The sequence below is a fragment of the Rhincodon typus genome, chromosome 1 (genome assembly GCF_021869965.1).
Source record: "Rhincodon typus isolate 14 chromosome 1, sRhiTyp1.1, whole genome shotgun sequence".
In the NCBI taxonomy this organism is placed as follows: Eukaryota; Metazoa; Chordata; class Chondrichthyes; order Orectolobiformes; family Rhincodontidae; genus Rhincodon; species Rhincodon typus.
In genome coordinates this window covers 1,846,858-1,860,096 of record NC_063332.1, presented here as the reverse complement: position 1 = coordinate 1,860,096, position 13,239 = coordinate 1,846,858, and the positions used below count along the sequence as shown (strand labels likewise).

Sequence of the window (13,239 nt, the reverse complement as noted above, 5' to 3'; positions counted from 1 at the left end):
ATACTATAAAAAAGAAATCTGGAATTAAGAATTTACTGATCACCGTGAAATTATTGTCAATTATCAGAAAAACCGATCTGATTCACTAATGTCCTTTAGGGAAGGAAGTCTGCCATTCTCACCTGGTCTGGCCTACATGTGAATCCAGACCCACAGCAGTTTGGTTGACTCTCAGTTGCCCTCTGAAATGGCCTAGCAAGCCATTCAGTTGTACCAATCGCGACAAAGTCTCAAAGAAATGGAACTGGACAGATCACCTGGCATTGACCTAGGCGCCAGAAAAGACAACAGCAGAAACAGCCCTGCTGACTCTGCAAAATCCTCCTCACTAACATCTGGGGATTAGTGCCAAAATTGGGAGAGCTGTCTCACAGACTAGTCAAACAACAGCCTGACATGGTCTTACTCACAAAATCATACCTGACAGACAATGTCCCAGACACCACCATCACCATCCCTGGATATGTCCTGTCCCACCGGCAGGACAGACCCAGCAGAGGGATACAGCACAGTAGTATACAGTCAGGAAGGAGTTGCTGTGGGAGTTCTCAACATTGATTCCAAAACCCATGAAATCTCGTGGCTTTAGGTTAAACATGGGCAACGTAACCTTCTGCTGATTACCACATACCATCCTCCCTCAGCTGGTGAATAGGTGGGGTGATATGTGAGGACCAGGGCACAAAATGTACTCTGGGTGGAGGATTTCAATGTCCATCACCAAGAGTGGGTTGGCAACAGTATTACTGATTGAGCTGGTCGGCTCCAAAAGGACATAGCTGCTAGACTGGGGTCTGTGACAGGTGGTGAGGAAACCGACAAGAGGGAAAATCGTACTTGACCTCATCCTTACCGATCTTCCAGCTGCTAATGCATCTGTCCATGACAGTATCGGTAAGAGTGACCATCGCACAGTCCTTGTGGAGATGAAGTCCTGCCTTCACATTGAGAATAACGTCCATCGTGTTGTGTGGCACTATCACCATGCTAAATGGGACAGACTTCACACGGATCTAGCAACTCAAGACTGGGCATGTATGAGGTGCTCTGGGCCATAAACAGCAGCAGAATTGTGTTCCAGCACAACCTGTAACTTCATGGCCCGGCATATTTCCCCACTCAGCCATTACCATTAAGCCAGGGGATCAACTCTGGTTCAATGAAGAGTGCAGGAGGGCATGCCAGGAGCAGCACCAGGCATACCTGAAGATGAGGTATCAACCTGGTGAAGCCACCAAACAGGACTACTTGCACACCAATCAGAGAAAGCAGCAAGTGATAGACAGAGCTAAGCGATCCCACAACCAGTGGATCAGATCTAAGCTCTGCACTCCCGCCACACCCTGGTGTGAATGGTGGTGGACCATTCCCGCACCAACCCCGCATCGCCCGTTCCTATCTCCTTCCCAAAATCCACAAACCTGACTGTCCCGGCTGACCCATTGTCTCTGCCTGCTTCTGTCCCACTGAACTTATCTCCGCTTACCTTGACTCTGTTTTCTCCCCCCTGGTCCAGGACACTACCCATGCCCTCCACCTTCTCCAAGACTTCCAATTCCTTGGCCCTTCACTATGGACATCCAATCCCTGTACACTTGTATCACCCACGCGGATGGCCTAAAAGCCCTCTGCTTCTTCCTCTCCCACAGGATCAACAAGTCCCCCTCCACCGACACCCTCATCTGCTTGACTGAACTCATCCTTACCCTTAACAACTTCTCCTTTAACTCCCCCCACTTCCGACAGACTAAGGGGGTGGCCATGGGAACCCGCATGGGCCCAAGCTATTTCTGCCTCTTCGTGGGATCTGTGGAATAGTCCCTCTTCTGTGGCTACACTGGCACCATCCCCCACCTCTTCCTCCACTACATCGATTAAAGAATTGTGCTGCCATATGCTCTCACGAGGAGCTTGAACAGTTCATCAACTTTATTAATACCTTTCACCTCAACCTCAAATTCACCTGCACCATCTCTGATACCTCTCTCCCCTTCCTGGTCCTCTCTGTCTCCATCTCTGGTAACCGTCTTGAAACTGATATCAATTTCAAGCCCACCGACTTCCATAGCTACCTAGAATACACCTCCTCTCAGCCACCTTCCTGCAAGAATGCGATCCCCTACTCTGAATTCCTCTGCCTCTGCCATGTCTGCTCCTAAAATGGGGCATTCCGCTCCTGCACATCCAAGATGTCCTCCTATTTCAAGGACTATAACTTCCCCATCAGGTAATCGAAAATGATCTCAACCACATCTCTTGCATTCCCCGCACTTCTTCCCTCACATCACCTCCCCCCAACAAAAATAAAGACAGAATCCCCCTTGTCCTCACATATCACCCCACCAACATCCGCATCCAACATATCATTCCCCGTCACTTCCGCCTCCTACAATCCGACCCCACAACCAAAGATACATTTCCCTCCCCACCCCTATCTGCCTTCCGTAGGGACTGCTCTCTGTGCGACTCCCTCATCCGCTCCACACTCCCCGCGAACCCCACCACCCCCGGCACCTTTCCCTGCAACCGTAGTAAGTGCTACACCTGCCCCTACACCTCCCCCCTCACCTCCGTTCAAGGCACAAAACAGACCTTCCACATTAGACAGAGGTTCACCTGCACATCCATCAACATGGTCTACTGTATCTGTTGCTCCTGATGTGGCCTCCTCTACATTGGTGAGACCAAGCGAAAGTTCGGAGACCATTTTGTGGAGCATCTGCGCTCTGTGGTGATAAACGACAACACCTTCCGGTTGCGAACCATTTCAACTCCCTCTCCCACTCCCTTGGTGACATGTCCATCCTTGGCCTCCTCCAGTGTTGCAATGATGCCACCTGGAAACTGGAGGAGCAGCACATCGTATTCTGCTTCGGGAGCTGACAGCCCAATTGCCTAAACGCAAATGTTACCAGTTTCAAAATATCCCCATCCCCGGCCTTATCCCATGTCCAACCCTCCCTCTCATCCCTGTCTCCTTGACCTGACACAACCTCTCCATTTTCTCTCCCACTTATCTGCTGCTCCCAGCTCACTGACCAATCCTCACCACTCCCTGCCTGCACTCACTTATTACCATCCCCATCCTTCCTCTCTCCACTTATTTCTGAGCTCCCTACCCCCTCCCCATTTCTGAAGAAGGGTCCTGACCTGAAATGTCAGCTTTCCTGCTCCTCTGATGCTGCCTGGCCTGCTGTGTTCCTCCAGTTCCACACTGTGTTATCTCTGACTCCAGCATCTGTAGTTCTTACTATCTCTAAGTTTAGCACAATTGTTTCTGACCCATGTCCCTTCCTTTCAAATTGGCATAATGCCTTATTACAGAACACTAGATCCAAAATAGCCTGATCCCTGATTCGATCCACAACATATTGCTTGTAGTTGGTAAGGGTCACAATGACTGGAGAACCTGTCCCTGTAGAATGCTCCTCCTACAACATTTGGGAATTCAGGGACACTTCCAATCTCCATGGTGATTGCGAATCCAGGAAGTGTATTCACCTGCAGCTCCTGATTTGCTGCATGGAGTACCTGGAGCTGTGGATGGACTCACTATAGAGCATCAATGAGGCTGAGAATATCATGGATAGCTTGTTTAGCGAGCTGCTCATGCCACTAGTAAGGTTTACACAGACAGAAAAGAGCTGGGTGGCCACCAGGAAGACTAGTTGGCATGGGCAGGCAGTGCAGGAGTCCCGTGACCATTACCCTCTCAAACAGATAAACCGTGTTGAATAAAAACCGAAAGAACTGCAGATGGTGTAAATGAAGAAAAAAAACAAAGTTGCTGGAAAAGCTCAGCAGGTCTGGCAGCATCTGTGAAGGAAAAAACAGAGTTAACGATTTGGGTCTGGTGACTGTGTTGAATACTGTTATAGGGATGGCCTGTTAATGGAAAGCAGCAGCAGCCAAGTTGGCTTTTCTGTAGACCAGGAAACAGATTGGGAGAATTTTAATGATAGGAGACTTGATTGTGAGGGGAACTGACGGCAGGTCTGTGACTGCAAGCGAGACTCTTGAATGGGATGTTACCTCCCTGTTGCCAGAGTCAGGGATGTCTTACAGGCTTAGAGAGTAGATCGTGAGAATCTTTTCTCCATTGCAGACATGTGTCAGACCAATGGGCATAAGTTAAATAAAACACACAGAACTACAGATGCTGGAAATCAGAAACCAAAACAAGCTCAACAGGTCTGGCAACAACTGTGGAGAGAAAGCAGAGTTAACATTTCAGGTCCAGTGACCGTTCTTAAGAAATGAAGACAGAACTGGGGCAGAAATCTGCCAGGACACTGGTCCCAGCTCAGTTCAAGTGAAGCCCATTACCACAAGACCATATGATGCTGGAGAAGAATGAGGCCATTCAACCCATCAAATCTGCTCCACCTTTTGATCATGGCTGATATGTTTGTCAATCACTTTCTCCTATCTTCTCCCTGTAATCCTTGATCCTGTTACTAATCAAGAATGGATCAATGTCTGTCTAAAATACACTCAATGACTTGTCCTCCACAGCCCTCTGTGGCAATGAATTCCATCGAGTCGTCAACCTCAGGCTGAAGAAATCATTCCTCATCTCAGTTCTAAAGGGTTGTCCATTCACTCTGAGGCTGTGGCCTTGGGTCCTAGTATCTCCTACCAGTGGAAATATCTTCTCCACATCCACTCTATCCAGGCCTCTAAATTTTTTGTAAGTTTCGGTCAGTCCCCTCCTAATCCTTTTACAGTCCATCAACTATAGACTCAGACCCCCTGACTATACAATCACTGATGAAAATTACATTTCTCTTTCCTCCCCCTCTTGAATGACCACAGTGCTATGGTCAGTTCCCTCATCCTCCCGATAGCCCCCCACTCTCGTCCACACGGGGAACAAAAATCTCAAACATATTAGAGAAGCTCAAGGGCTGAGGCTTTTTCAGCCCTACCTCCTGGACCCCTCTCCAGGCCTTGTTCATAGCCATACTCTCCTGTCCCTGACCACTGACTAAATTTGAGGTAGTTAATCCAAGGGGTGTGATTGCCTCCTGAAACACAGCATCCAGGTAACTCTCCCCTGTCCCTGATGTGTTGCAAAATTCAAAAGTCAGACTCCAGCTCATCAACACTCACACCAATATTTGAGACACATATTTCACTCCTTGACTTTATTTATCCTGTTCTGATTTGTCCATTGCTCAAGATTAATTCAGAGCTTATTTTTAATATAGCTCTTAACCATTCAAAATCTTTCAGTAGAATCTTCTTTCTTGTTCTCTTAATGTCAATGGGACATGTGGATGATGGTGACTGGATCTGTCCCCTCTGTCTCCAAATTCTTCTCCAGCCCTGAGGAGATGACATTAACCTTGGCACCAGGCAGAGCACCAACTTTCAGGCCTCCTGCTCCCGGCTGCAGAGAACAGTCTATCCATCATCTAATGGTACTGTCCCCTACCGCAAACTCATTGCTCTCTTCTCCCCCCACTTAACTGTCTCCCTGTCTCAAGGTGCTGTGGTCAATTTGTTCATCCTCCTTGCAGTCCCCACTCTGGTCCACACAGCCTGGACAAACTTAGATTGTTTTCTGAGACCATTGGAGGCCAAGGGCTGATTTGATAGAAATATGAGAGGCATGGATAGTGTGGATATTCACAGTCTTTTCCCCAAGGTGGAGATGCCAAATACTTATGGGGCAGAGGCTTAAGGTGAGAGGGGAAAAGTTAAAGAAAAAATAAGGAAAACGTTTTACAAAGAAGATGTTAGTTGCCTGGGGAGGTGGTAGAAGTAGATATGATAGCAATGTCTAAGAGGCATTTAGACAGACAAACAGGCAGGGAATAGAAGTATAGCATGAGCAGGCAGATGGGATTAGTTTAGAATGTCATCAAGATCAGCACAGACATGGTGGGCCAAAGGCCCTGTTCCCGTGCTGTATTGTTCAGTGTTCTGTGTGATTTAGCCCATAGTATCTGCGTTAAACTGTCTATCTTTTGCCCATCTTAATTGTGGTTGTGCTGGTGTGTATTTGAGGTTTTTGAAGGGAGTTTGTTTAAGTTGTACAGTTGCACATTAGAAATCCTTCATTTTCTCTACTCTTGTTAAAGTTATGTACATTCCAACAAGTGGAGGTATTGTACCGTCACTCATATAACCTGGTGAAAATAATTTTTGCCCTGAGCATCACACAAGTTGGTCATTTTGGTGGCCTCATTGGCTTTGTATACATTTTATGATGGCTTGTGGAAGATCAACACACAATTATTGGTGTTCTCCTCTGATATAAGTCACAACTCTTCCTTCTGATGCAAAGAATCCCCAACAGCTGTCTGAATTGTAGCCTTCTGGAAATAAATTCTGCATCAAAGCTGTTCCAGCTTCAAACAGAGGAGGTACAAGTTGATCAAGAGGTAAAAGTGGATGTAATGCATTTAGAAGGCATTTGAAAAGGTTGTGCCACTCCATAAGTTGAACCAAATGTGTTGGAGATAATGTATTCACATAGGCAGAGGATTGGCTAACCAATCGATGCATAGAAAGTAGGAGCAGGAGTAAGCCATTTATCCCTTCAAGACTATTCTACCATTCATTCTGATCATGGTTGATCATCCAACTCAATAGTCTGTTCTTGCTTCTCTTCAATATCTGTTGATCCCTTTAGCTCTCCGTGCTATATCCAACTCCTTCTTGAAATCATATAATGGTTCGGCTGTGGTAGTTAATTCTATGGATTCACCACTCTCTGGGTGAAGAAATTTCTCGTAATCCCAGTCCTAATGGCTTACCCCATATCCTTTGACTATGACCTTAGACAGGGAGTGTTGTTTAGGATGGAATTCTATCATGAGTGGAGTGCAAGGGGGAACAGTGCTGGGGCCACAGTTATATACAATTTATATTAATGACTTGGATTTTTTTTCTTTATTCATTCACGGGATGAGGGCGTTGCTGGCTAGGCAGCATTTATTGCCCATCCCTAATTGCCCAGAGGGCAGTTAAGAGTCAACCACATTGCTGTAGGTCTGGAGTCACATGTAGGCCAGACCTATAAGGATGGCAGTTTCCTTCCCTAAAGGACATTAGTGAACCAGATGGGTTTTTCCGACAATCGACAATGGATTCACAGTCATCATTAGATTGTTAATTCCAGATATTTATTAACTTCAAATTCCACCATATACCATGGCAGGCATATTCAAACCTGGGTCCCCAGAACATTACTTGGGTCTCTGGATTAACAGTCTAGCGATAATATCACTAGGTTATTGCCTCTTGGCAGATGGAATATAATGTGAGAAAATATGAGGTCATGCACATTGACTGGAAGAATGGGGGTGCTGAATATTATTTCAATGGAGAGAGACTGCAGAAAGCTACACCACAGAGGGATTTGGGAGTCGTCGTCCATGAATCACGAAAAAACTAATATCTGGGTTCAGCGGGTAATAGGGACAGCAAATAAACTGTTAGCCTTAATTTCAAAGAAAATGGAGTTTAAAAGTAGTGAGTTTTGTTTAAATTATACAAGGCACCAGTCAAACTTCAGCTAGAATACTTTGAAGAGTTTTGAGCCCCTTATCTAAGAAAAGATACACTAGCACTGGAGGGAGACAACCTAGAGAGGGTTCACTCGATTGATGTTAGGTATGGAGGGACTGTCTTATGAGGAGAGGTTGAGTAGGTTGGGTGCATACAATTTGGAATATAGAAGAATGAGAGATGACCCTATTGAAATATACAAAATTCTTAGGGAACTTGACAGGGGGAATGCAGAGAGGCTGTTTCCTTTTTGGGAAAGTCTAGGACCAGAGGACATCAACACGGAATAAGGGGTTGCATGCTGACGATGGAGCTGAGGAGTAATTTCTTCTATCAGAGGGTAGTGAGTCTGTAAAATTCTTTACTGGGTTTAGAGGCTGAGTCATTCAATATATTCAAGGCTGAAATGGGCAGGCTTTTAATCAGTAAAGGAATCAAGAATTATGGGGAAAAGGCAGGAAAGTGGAGTTGAGGATTATCAGATCCACTGATATCAAATGGCAGAGCAGGTTCAATGGGCTGAATGGCCTACTTTGGTTTCTGTCTCCTATGGTCTTACTGCAGACATATTTCCCCAATTGACAATGATACTAAGGCACTCTAACAGACTTGAGACTGTGATCTGAAAGGTGCTTGAAGAATTTAGTTATACTATTCACTTAACTGTTACCTTTTAAAATATTTTATCAACTTTACCATCAATGTGTATGTTATGTTAGCATTTATGAAGAGCAAAAATGTGAACTACAAAGCAGGTAGTCTTTTCTCTTTAATAGAGCAAGAACTGATTTCAGTCAGCTCCAATATGTTTTTTTTTTCCTTTAAAACCAGTGTCTCATTCATTTGTACATTCCTATTCCTCCAATTTCCGTGGGGGTTCCCATATATCCATTTCCCTACCTCCAATTATGTGAGATATGGTCAGAAGTCACATGAATATTTCTTCTCGGTGTTTACTGAGGAGAGAATCGTGGATGCTAAGGAAATAAGGGAAACAGGTGGGGATGTTTTGGATAGCATACATATTACCAGTGAGGAGGTGCTTGCAGTCTTAGATCACATTAAGGTGGATAAACCCCCTGGGCCTGATCAAGTCCATCCTCCGACATTGTGGGAGGCTAGGGATGAAATTACAGAGGCCCTTGCAGAGATTTTTGCTTCACCTTTAGCCATTGGTGAAGTTCTGGAAGACTGGAGGGAGGCTAACGTTGGTCCATTGTTTAAGAAAGGTAGCAAAGACAAGCCAGAGAACTACAAACCAGTGAGCTTGACATCCGTGGTAGGCAAGTTATTGCAGAGGATACAGAGGGACAGGATCAACCAACATTTAGAGAGTCAAGAACTGATTATGGATAGTCATCATGGATTTGTGTGTGGGAAGTCATGTCTGACTAAACTTTTAGAGTTTTTCGAAGAGGTAACCAAGAGGATTGATGAGGGTAGGGCAGTGGATGTTGTCTATATGGACTTCAGTAAGGCCTTTGACAAGGTCCCGCACAGCAGGCTAGTTATGGAGGTTAGGTCATATGGGATCCAGGGAGAGATAGTTAACTGGATTGAAATTTGGCTCGATGGTAGGAAGCAGAGGGCGATGGTTGAAGATTGTTTCTCAGACTGGAGGCCTGTGACTAGTTATGTGCCACAGGAGTGGGTGCTGGGACCTTTGTTATTTGTTATTTACATAAATGATCTGGATGTGAATGTACAAGGCATGATTAGCAAGTTTGCAGATGATATAAAATTAGGAGGTATTGTTGATAGCGAGGAAGGTTATCAAAAATTACAGAGGGATCTTGTTCAGATGGGGAAGTGGGCTGAGGTTTGGCAAGTGCAATTCAATTGAGATAAGTGTGAGGTGTTGCACTTTGGAAAGTCAAACCAAGGTAGGACTTATACAGTAAATGGTAAGGTCCACAGGAGCATTCTGGAACAGAGGGACCGAGGAGTACAAGTACATAGTTCATTGAAAGCTGCACCACAGGTGGACAGGGTGGTGAAGAAGGCATTTAGCATGCTGGCCTTCATCCATTGAGGCATTGAGTATAGGAGTTGGGATGTTTTGTTACAGTTGTATAAGTCATTGGTGAGGCCGCACTTGGAATATTGTGTACAGTTTTGGTCACCCTGTTATAGGAAAGTAGTTAAACTCAAAAGTGTGTAAAGCTGATTTACGATGATGGTATGAGTTATAGGGAGAGGTTGGCCAGGATAGGACTTTATTCCTTTGAATGTAGGAGAATGAGGGTGACCTTAATGAGGTGCATAAAATCATGAAAAGCAAGAATAGGATGAATGCATATAATCTTTTTCCAGGGATGGGGAATTGAAAACTAAAGGGCATAGGTTGAAGGTGAGATGGGAAAGATTTAAGAAGGACCTGAGGGGCAACTTCTTTACGCAGAGAGCGGTGTGTATACGTAATGGGCAGCCGGAGAAAGTAGTTGATGCAGGTACAATAGCAACATTTAAAAAACATTTGGATAGATACACGGATGGGAACAAAGGGACAGTGCTCTAAAAGATTCTGATTTCAAATAAACCTGTTGGACTATAACCTGGTGCCGTGTGATTTCTGACCTTGTCCACCCCAGTCCAACACCAGCACCTCCACATTTTGTGAGATATCATAGGCATTTGTCAGAACGGCTGCTTCTCATATCTTGATAACTGATGCTCACCGAAACATGCCTTAAAGTTTACGAACACTATTCCTAAATTCTTCCACAATAAATTCTTTTATGTCGTCACGTTTTTCTCTAACACCAGTGATTAAAACTGTTGATCTCATAGCATTTATCTTTTCTCTTCAGGATTTTACAAGTATCTGATGACTTTTATTTCTTGTGACCCTGAATTTCAATCAACAAACTTCCGTGACAAGTTCTTTATTCATTCAGGGGATGAGGGCGTCGCTGGCCAGGCAGCATTTATTGCCAAATCTAATTGCCCAGTGGGCAGTTATGAGTCAACCACGTTGCCTTGGGTCTGGAATCACATGTAGGCCAGACCAGGTAAGGATGACAGTTTCCTTCCCTAAAGGACATTAGTGAACCAGATGGGTTTTTCCAACAATCGGCAATGCATTCACGGTCATCATTAGACTCTTAATTACAGATGTTTATTGAATTCAAATTCCACCATCTACCACGGTGGGATTTGAACCCAGGTCCCCAGAACATTACCTGGGTCTCTGGATTAACAGTCCAGCAATTACACCACTAGGCCATTGCCTCCTCGAATATTTATATATCAAATATTGTTTTCTTCAACAGTTTCACCATATGCAGATTGTTTTTTTGACAAACCTGTACACACAGTTATACATGAAAAAGCACCAACATTAAGCTTTAGCCTCTTCATCTGCCCTTATTACATTTTCAGGTGATGCGCAGGATCTTCCAATCTCTGTAAATTTATACACAAAGTGTAAATTTCTCATTCAATGAGAACCTTATTGAATTTTTTGAAGAGGTGACCAAACACGTGGATGTGGTATACATGGATTTAAGTAGGCATTTGATAAGGTTCCCCATGGTAGGCTCATGCAGAAAGTAAGGAGGTTCGGCCACATCTGGAGTATTGTGTCCAGTTCTGGTCACCTCATTACAGGAAAGATGTGGAAGCGTTAGAAAAGGTGCAGGGGAGATTTACCAGGATGTTGCCTGGAATGGAGAGAAGGTCTTACGAGGAAAGATTGAGAGAACTAGGGCTTTCTCTTTTGAACGACAAAGGATGAGAGGTGACTTGATAGAGGTGTACAAAATATCAGAGGTATAGATAGAGTGGACAGCCAAAGACTTTTTCCTAGGGTGGAGGTAGCTATTATGAGGGGGCATAGTTTTAAAGTGAGTGGAGTTAGATACAGGGAAGACATCAGAGGTAGGTTCTTTACTCAGAGAGTGATAGGGGTGTGGAATGCCTTACCGGAGAGGGTAGTGGAGTCGGCCTCATTAGGGGCATTTAAGAGGCAATTGGATAGGCTTATGGATGATAGTATAAGGTGGGGTGGAGGTTAGATATACTTTAGATTTAGGGTAAAAGTTCGGCATAACATTGTGGGTCGAAGGGCCTGTACTGTGCTGTACTGTTCTATGTTCCAATGAAACCTCTTGGGGGAATCAGCATCATCCTCTGAGCTACTGCCTCTTCCATCTTTCTTTATTCCAAACTTTTTTCTTTCTGAGGCATGTTGTCTGACTTCGTTCTGTCTTTGCAGAGCAAGCTTTTTTGATTTCCATTAGGGTATCTTCAAATATTGCATTTGGAAGGATCTTAAAGCACATTAAGACAAGATTTCACTCTTTGCCTAACACCAAATATTAGAAACTCAAGCCCAGAAAAATTACTCTCCTATATTAATTTTAACTTTTTACGAACTGGCTCAGTTCAATTTAATTCCCTTGAACTGTAATGGTGATTTTACAATTGTTCTCCGAGTATGACGGTTTGAACCTTTCACAATTCTGATGACTTACTTTTCAATTCTAACAACTTGAAGAATTCTATCCCAAACATTGCTTGAAAACTTAACAAACTGGAAAAACCCCAGCTGTTGGGAATGAGGTACTCACATGGGGAGATGTGTGTGAGGTACACACGTGGGGAGATGGTTGTGAGGTACACACATGGGGCAATGGGTGTGAAGTACATTACCAAAAGGATGTGGATGCTTTGGAGATGCTGCAGAGGAGGTTCACCAGGATGTTGCCTGGTATGGAATGTGCTAGCTATGAAGAGAGGTTGAGTAGATTAGGATTATTTACATTAGAAAGACGGAGGTTGAGGGGGGACCTGATTGAGGTCTACAAAATCATGAGAGGTATAGACAGGGTGGATAGCAAGAAGCTTTTCCCCAGAGTGGGGAACTCAATTACTAAAGGGCACGATTTCAAGGTGAGAGGGGAAAAGTTTAAGGGAGATATGCGTGGAAAGTTCTTTACGCAGAGGGTGGTGGGTGCCTGGAACGCGTTGCCAGTGGAGGTGGTAGAGGCAGGCACGATAGCGTCATTTAAGATGTATCTAGACAGATACATGAATGGGCAGGGAGCAGAGGGATACAGATCCTTGGAAAACAGGCGACAGGTTTAGGCAGAGGATCTCGATCGACGCAGGCTTGGAGGGCCGAAGGGCCTGTTCCTGTGCTATAATTTTGTTTGTTCTTTGTTTGTTCTTTGTACTCACATAGGGAAATGGGTGTGAGGTACACACATGGGGAGATGGTTGTGAGGTACACACATGGGGAAATGGGTGTGAGGTACACACATGGGGAGTTAGTTGTGACGTACTCACATGAGGAGATGGGCGTTGTCATTCTGCAGTCGTGAGAGAAGTGTGTTCTCCCTCCACTTCAGGAACTGCATCATAGTTAATGGAGCTTGCTTGTCAATGGGAATTTGATTTGTGGTCCACACCTCCACTCCAATCAGAGCAATGCGAATGTTGAATGGTCTGTAATACTGGAAAAGGGAGAAATATTAGTCACTCAACGGATTGAATTGACCTCAAACTGATGGCTTAGGATGGAAGTATCAATTTAGTCCCTTTAACTATGTGCGTAAGCCAAACTATAGTGTGAATGAATGGTCACAATACCACATTCAGCCCACACACATATGCTGTCTGTTTGCTATAGAACATAGAACATTACAGCGCAGTACAGGCCCTTCGGCCCTCAATGTTGCGCCGACCTGTGAAACCAATCTGAAGCCCATCTAACCTAAA

At 44.6% G+C, this 13,239-nt stretch overlaps 1 protein-coding gene across 1 annotated transcript in view; it reads right to left on the bottom strand.

Moving 5' to 3' along the window:
* The window catches only part of LOC125483690 (disintegrin and metalloproteinase domain-containing protein 12-like), a 191,229-nt gene that overhangs the window by 118,787 nt on the left and 59,203 nt on the right, over nt 1–13,239 (bottom strand). The window contains exon 9 of the mRNA XM_048599959.1: nt 12,808–12,974. Within this exon, the coding sequence (XP_048455916.1) occupies nt 12,808–12,974 (167 nt within the window). The remainder of the gene's footprint in view (nt 1–12,807; nt 12,975–13,239) is intronic.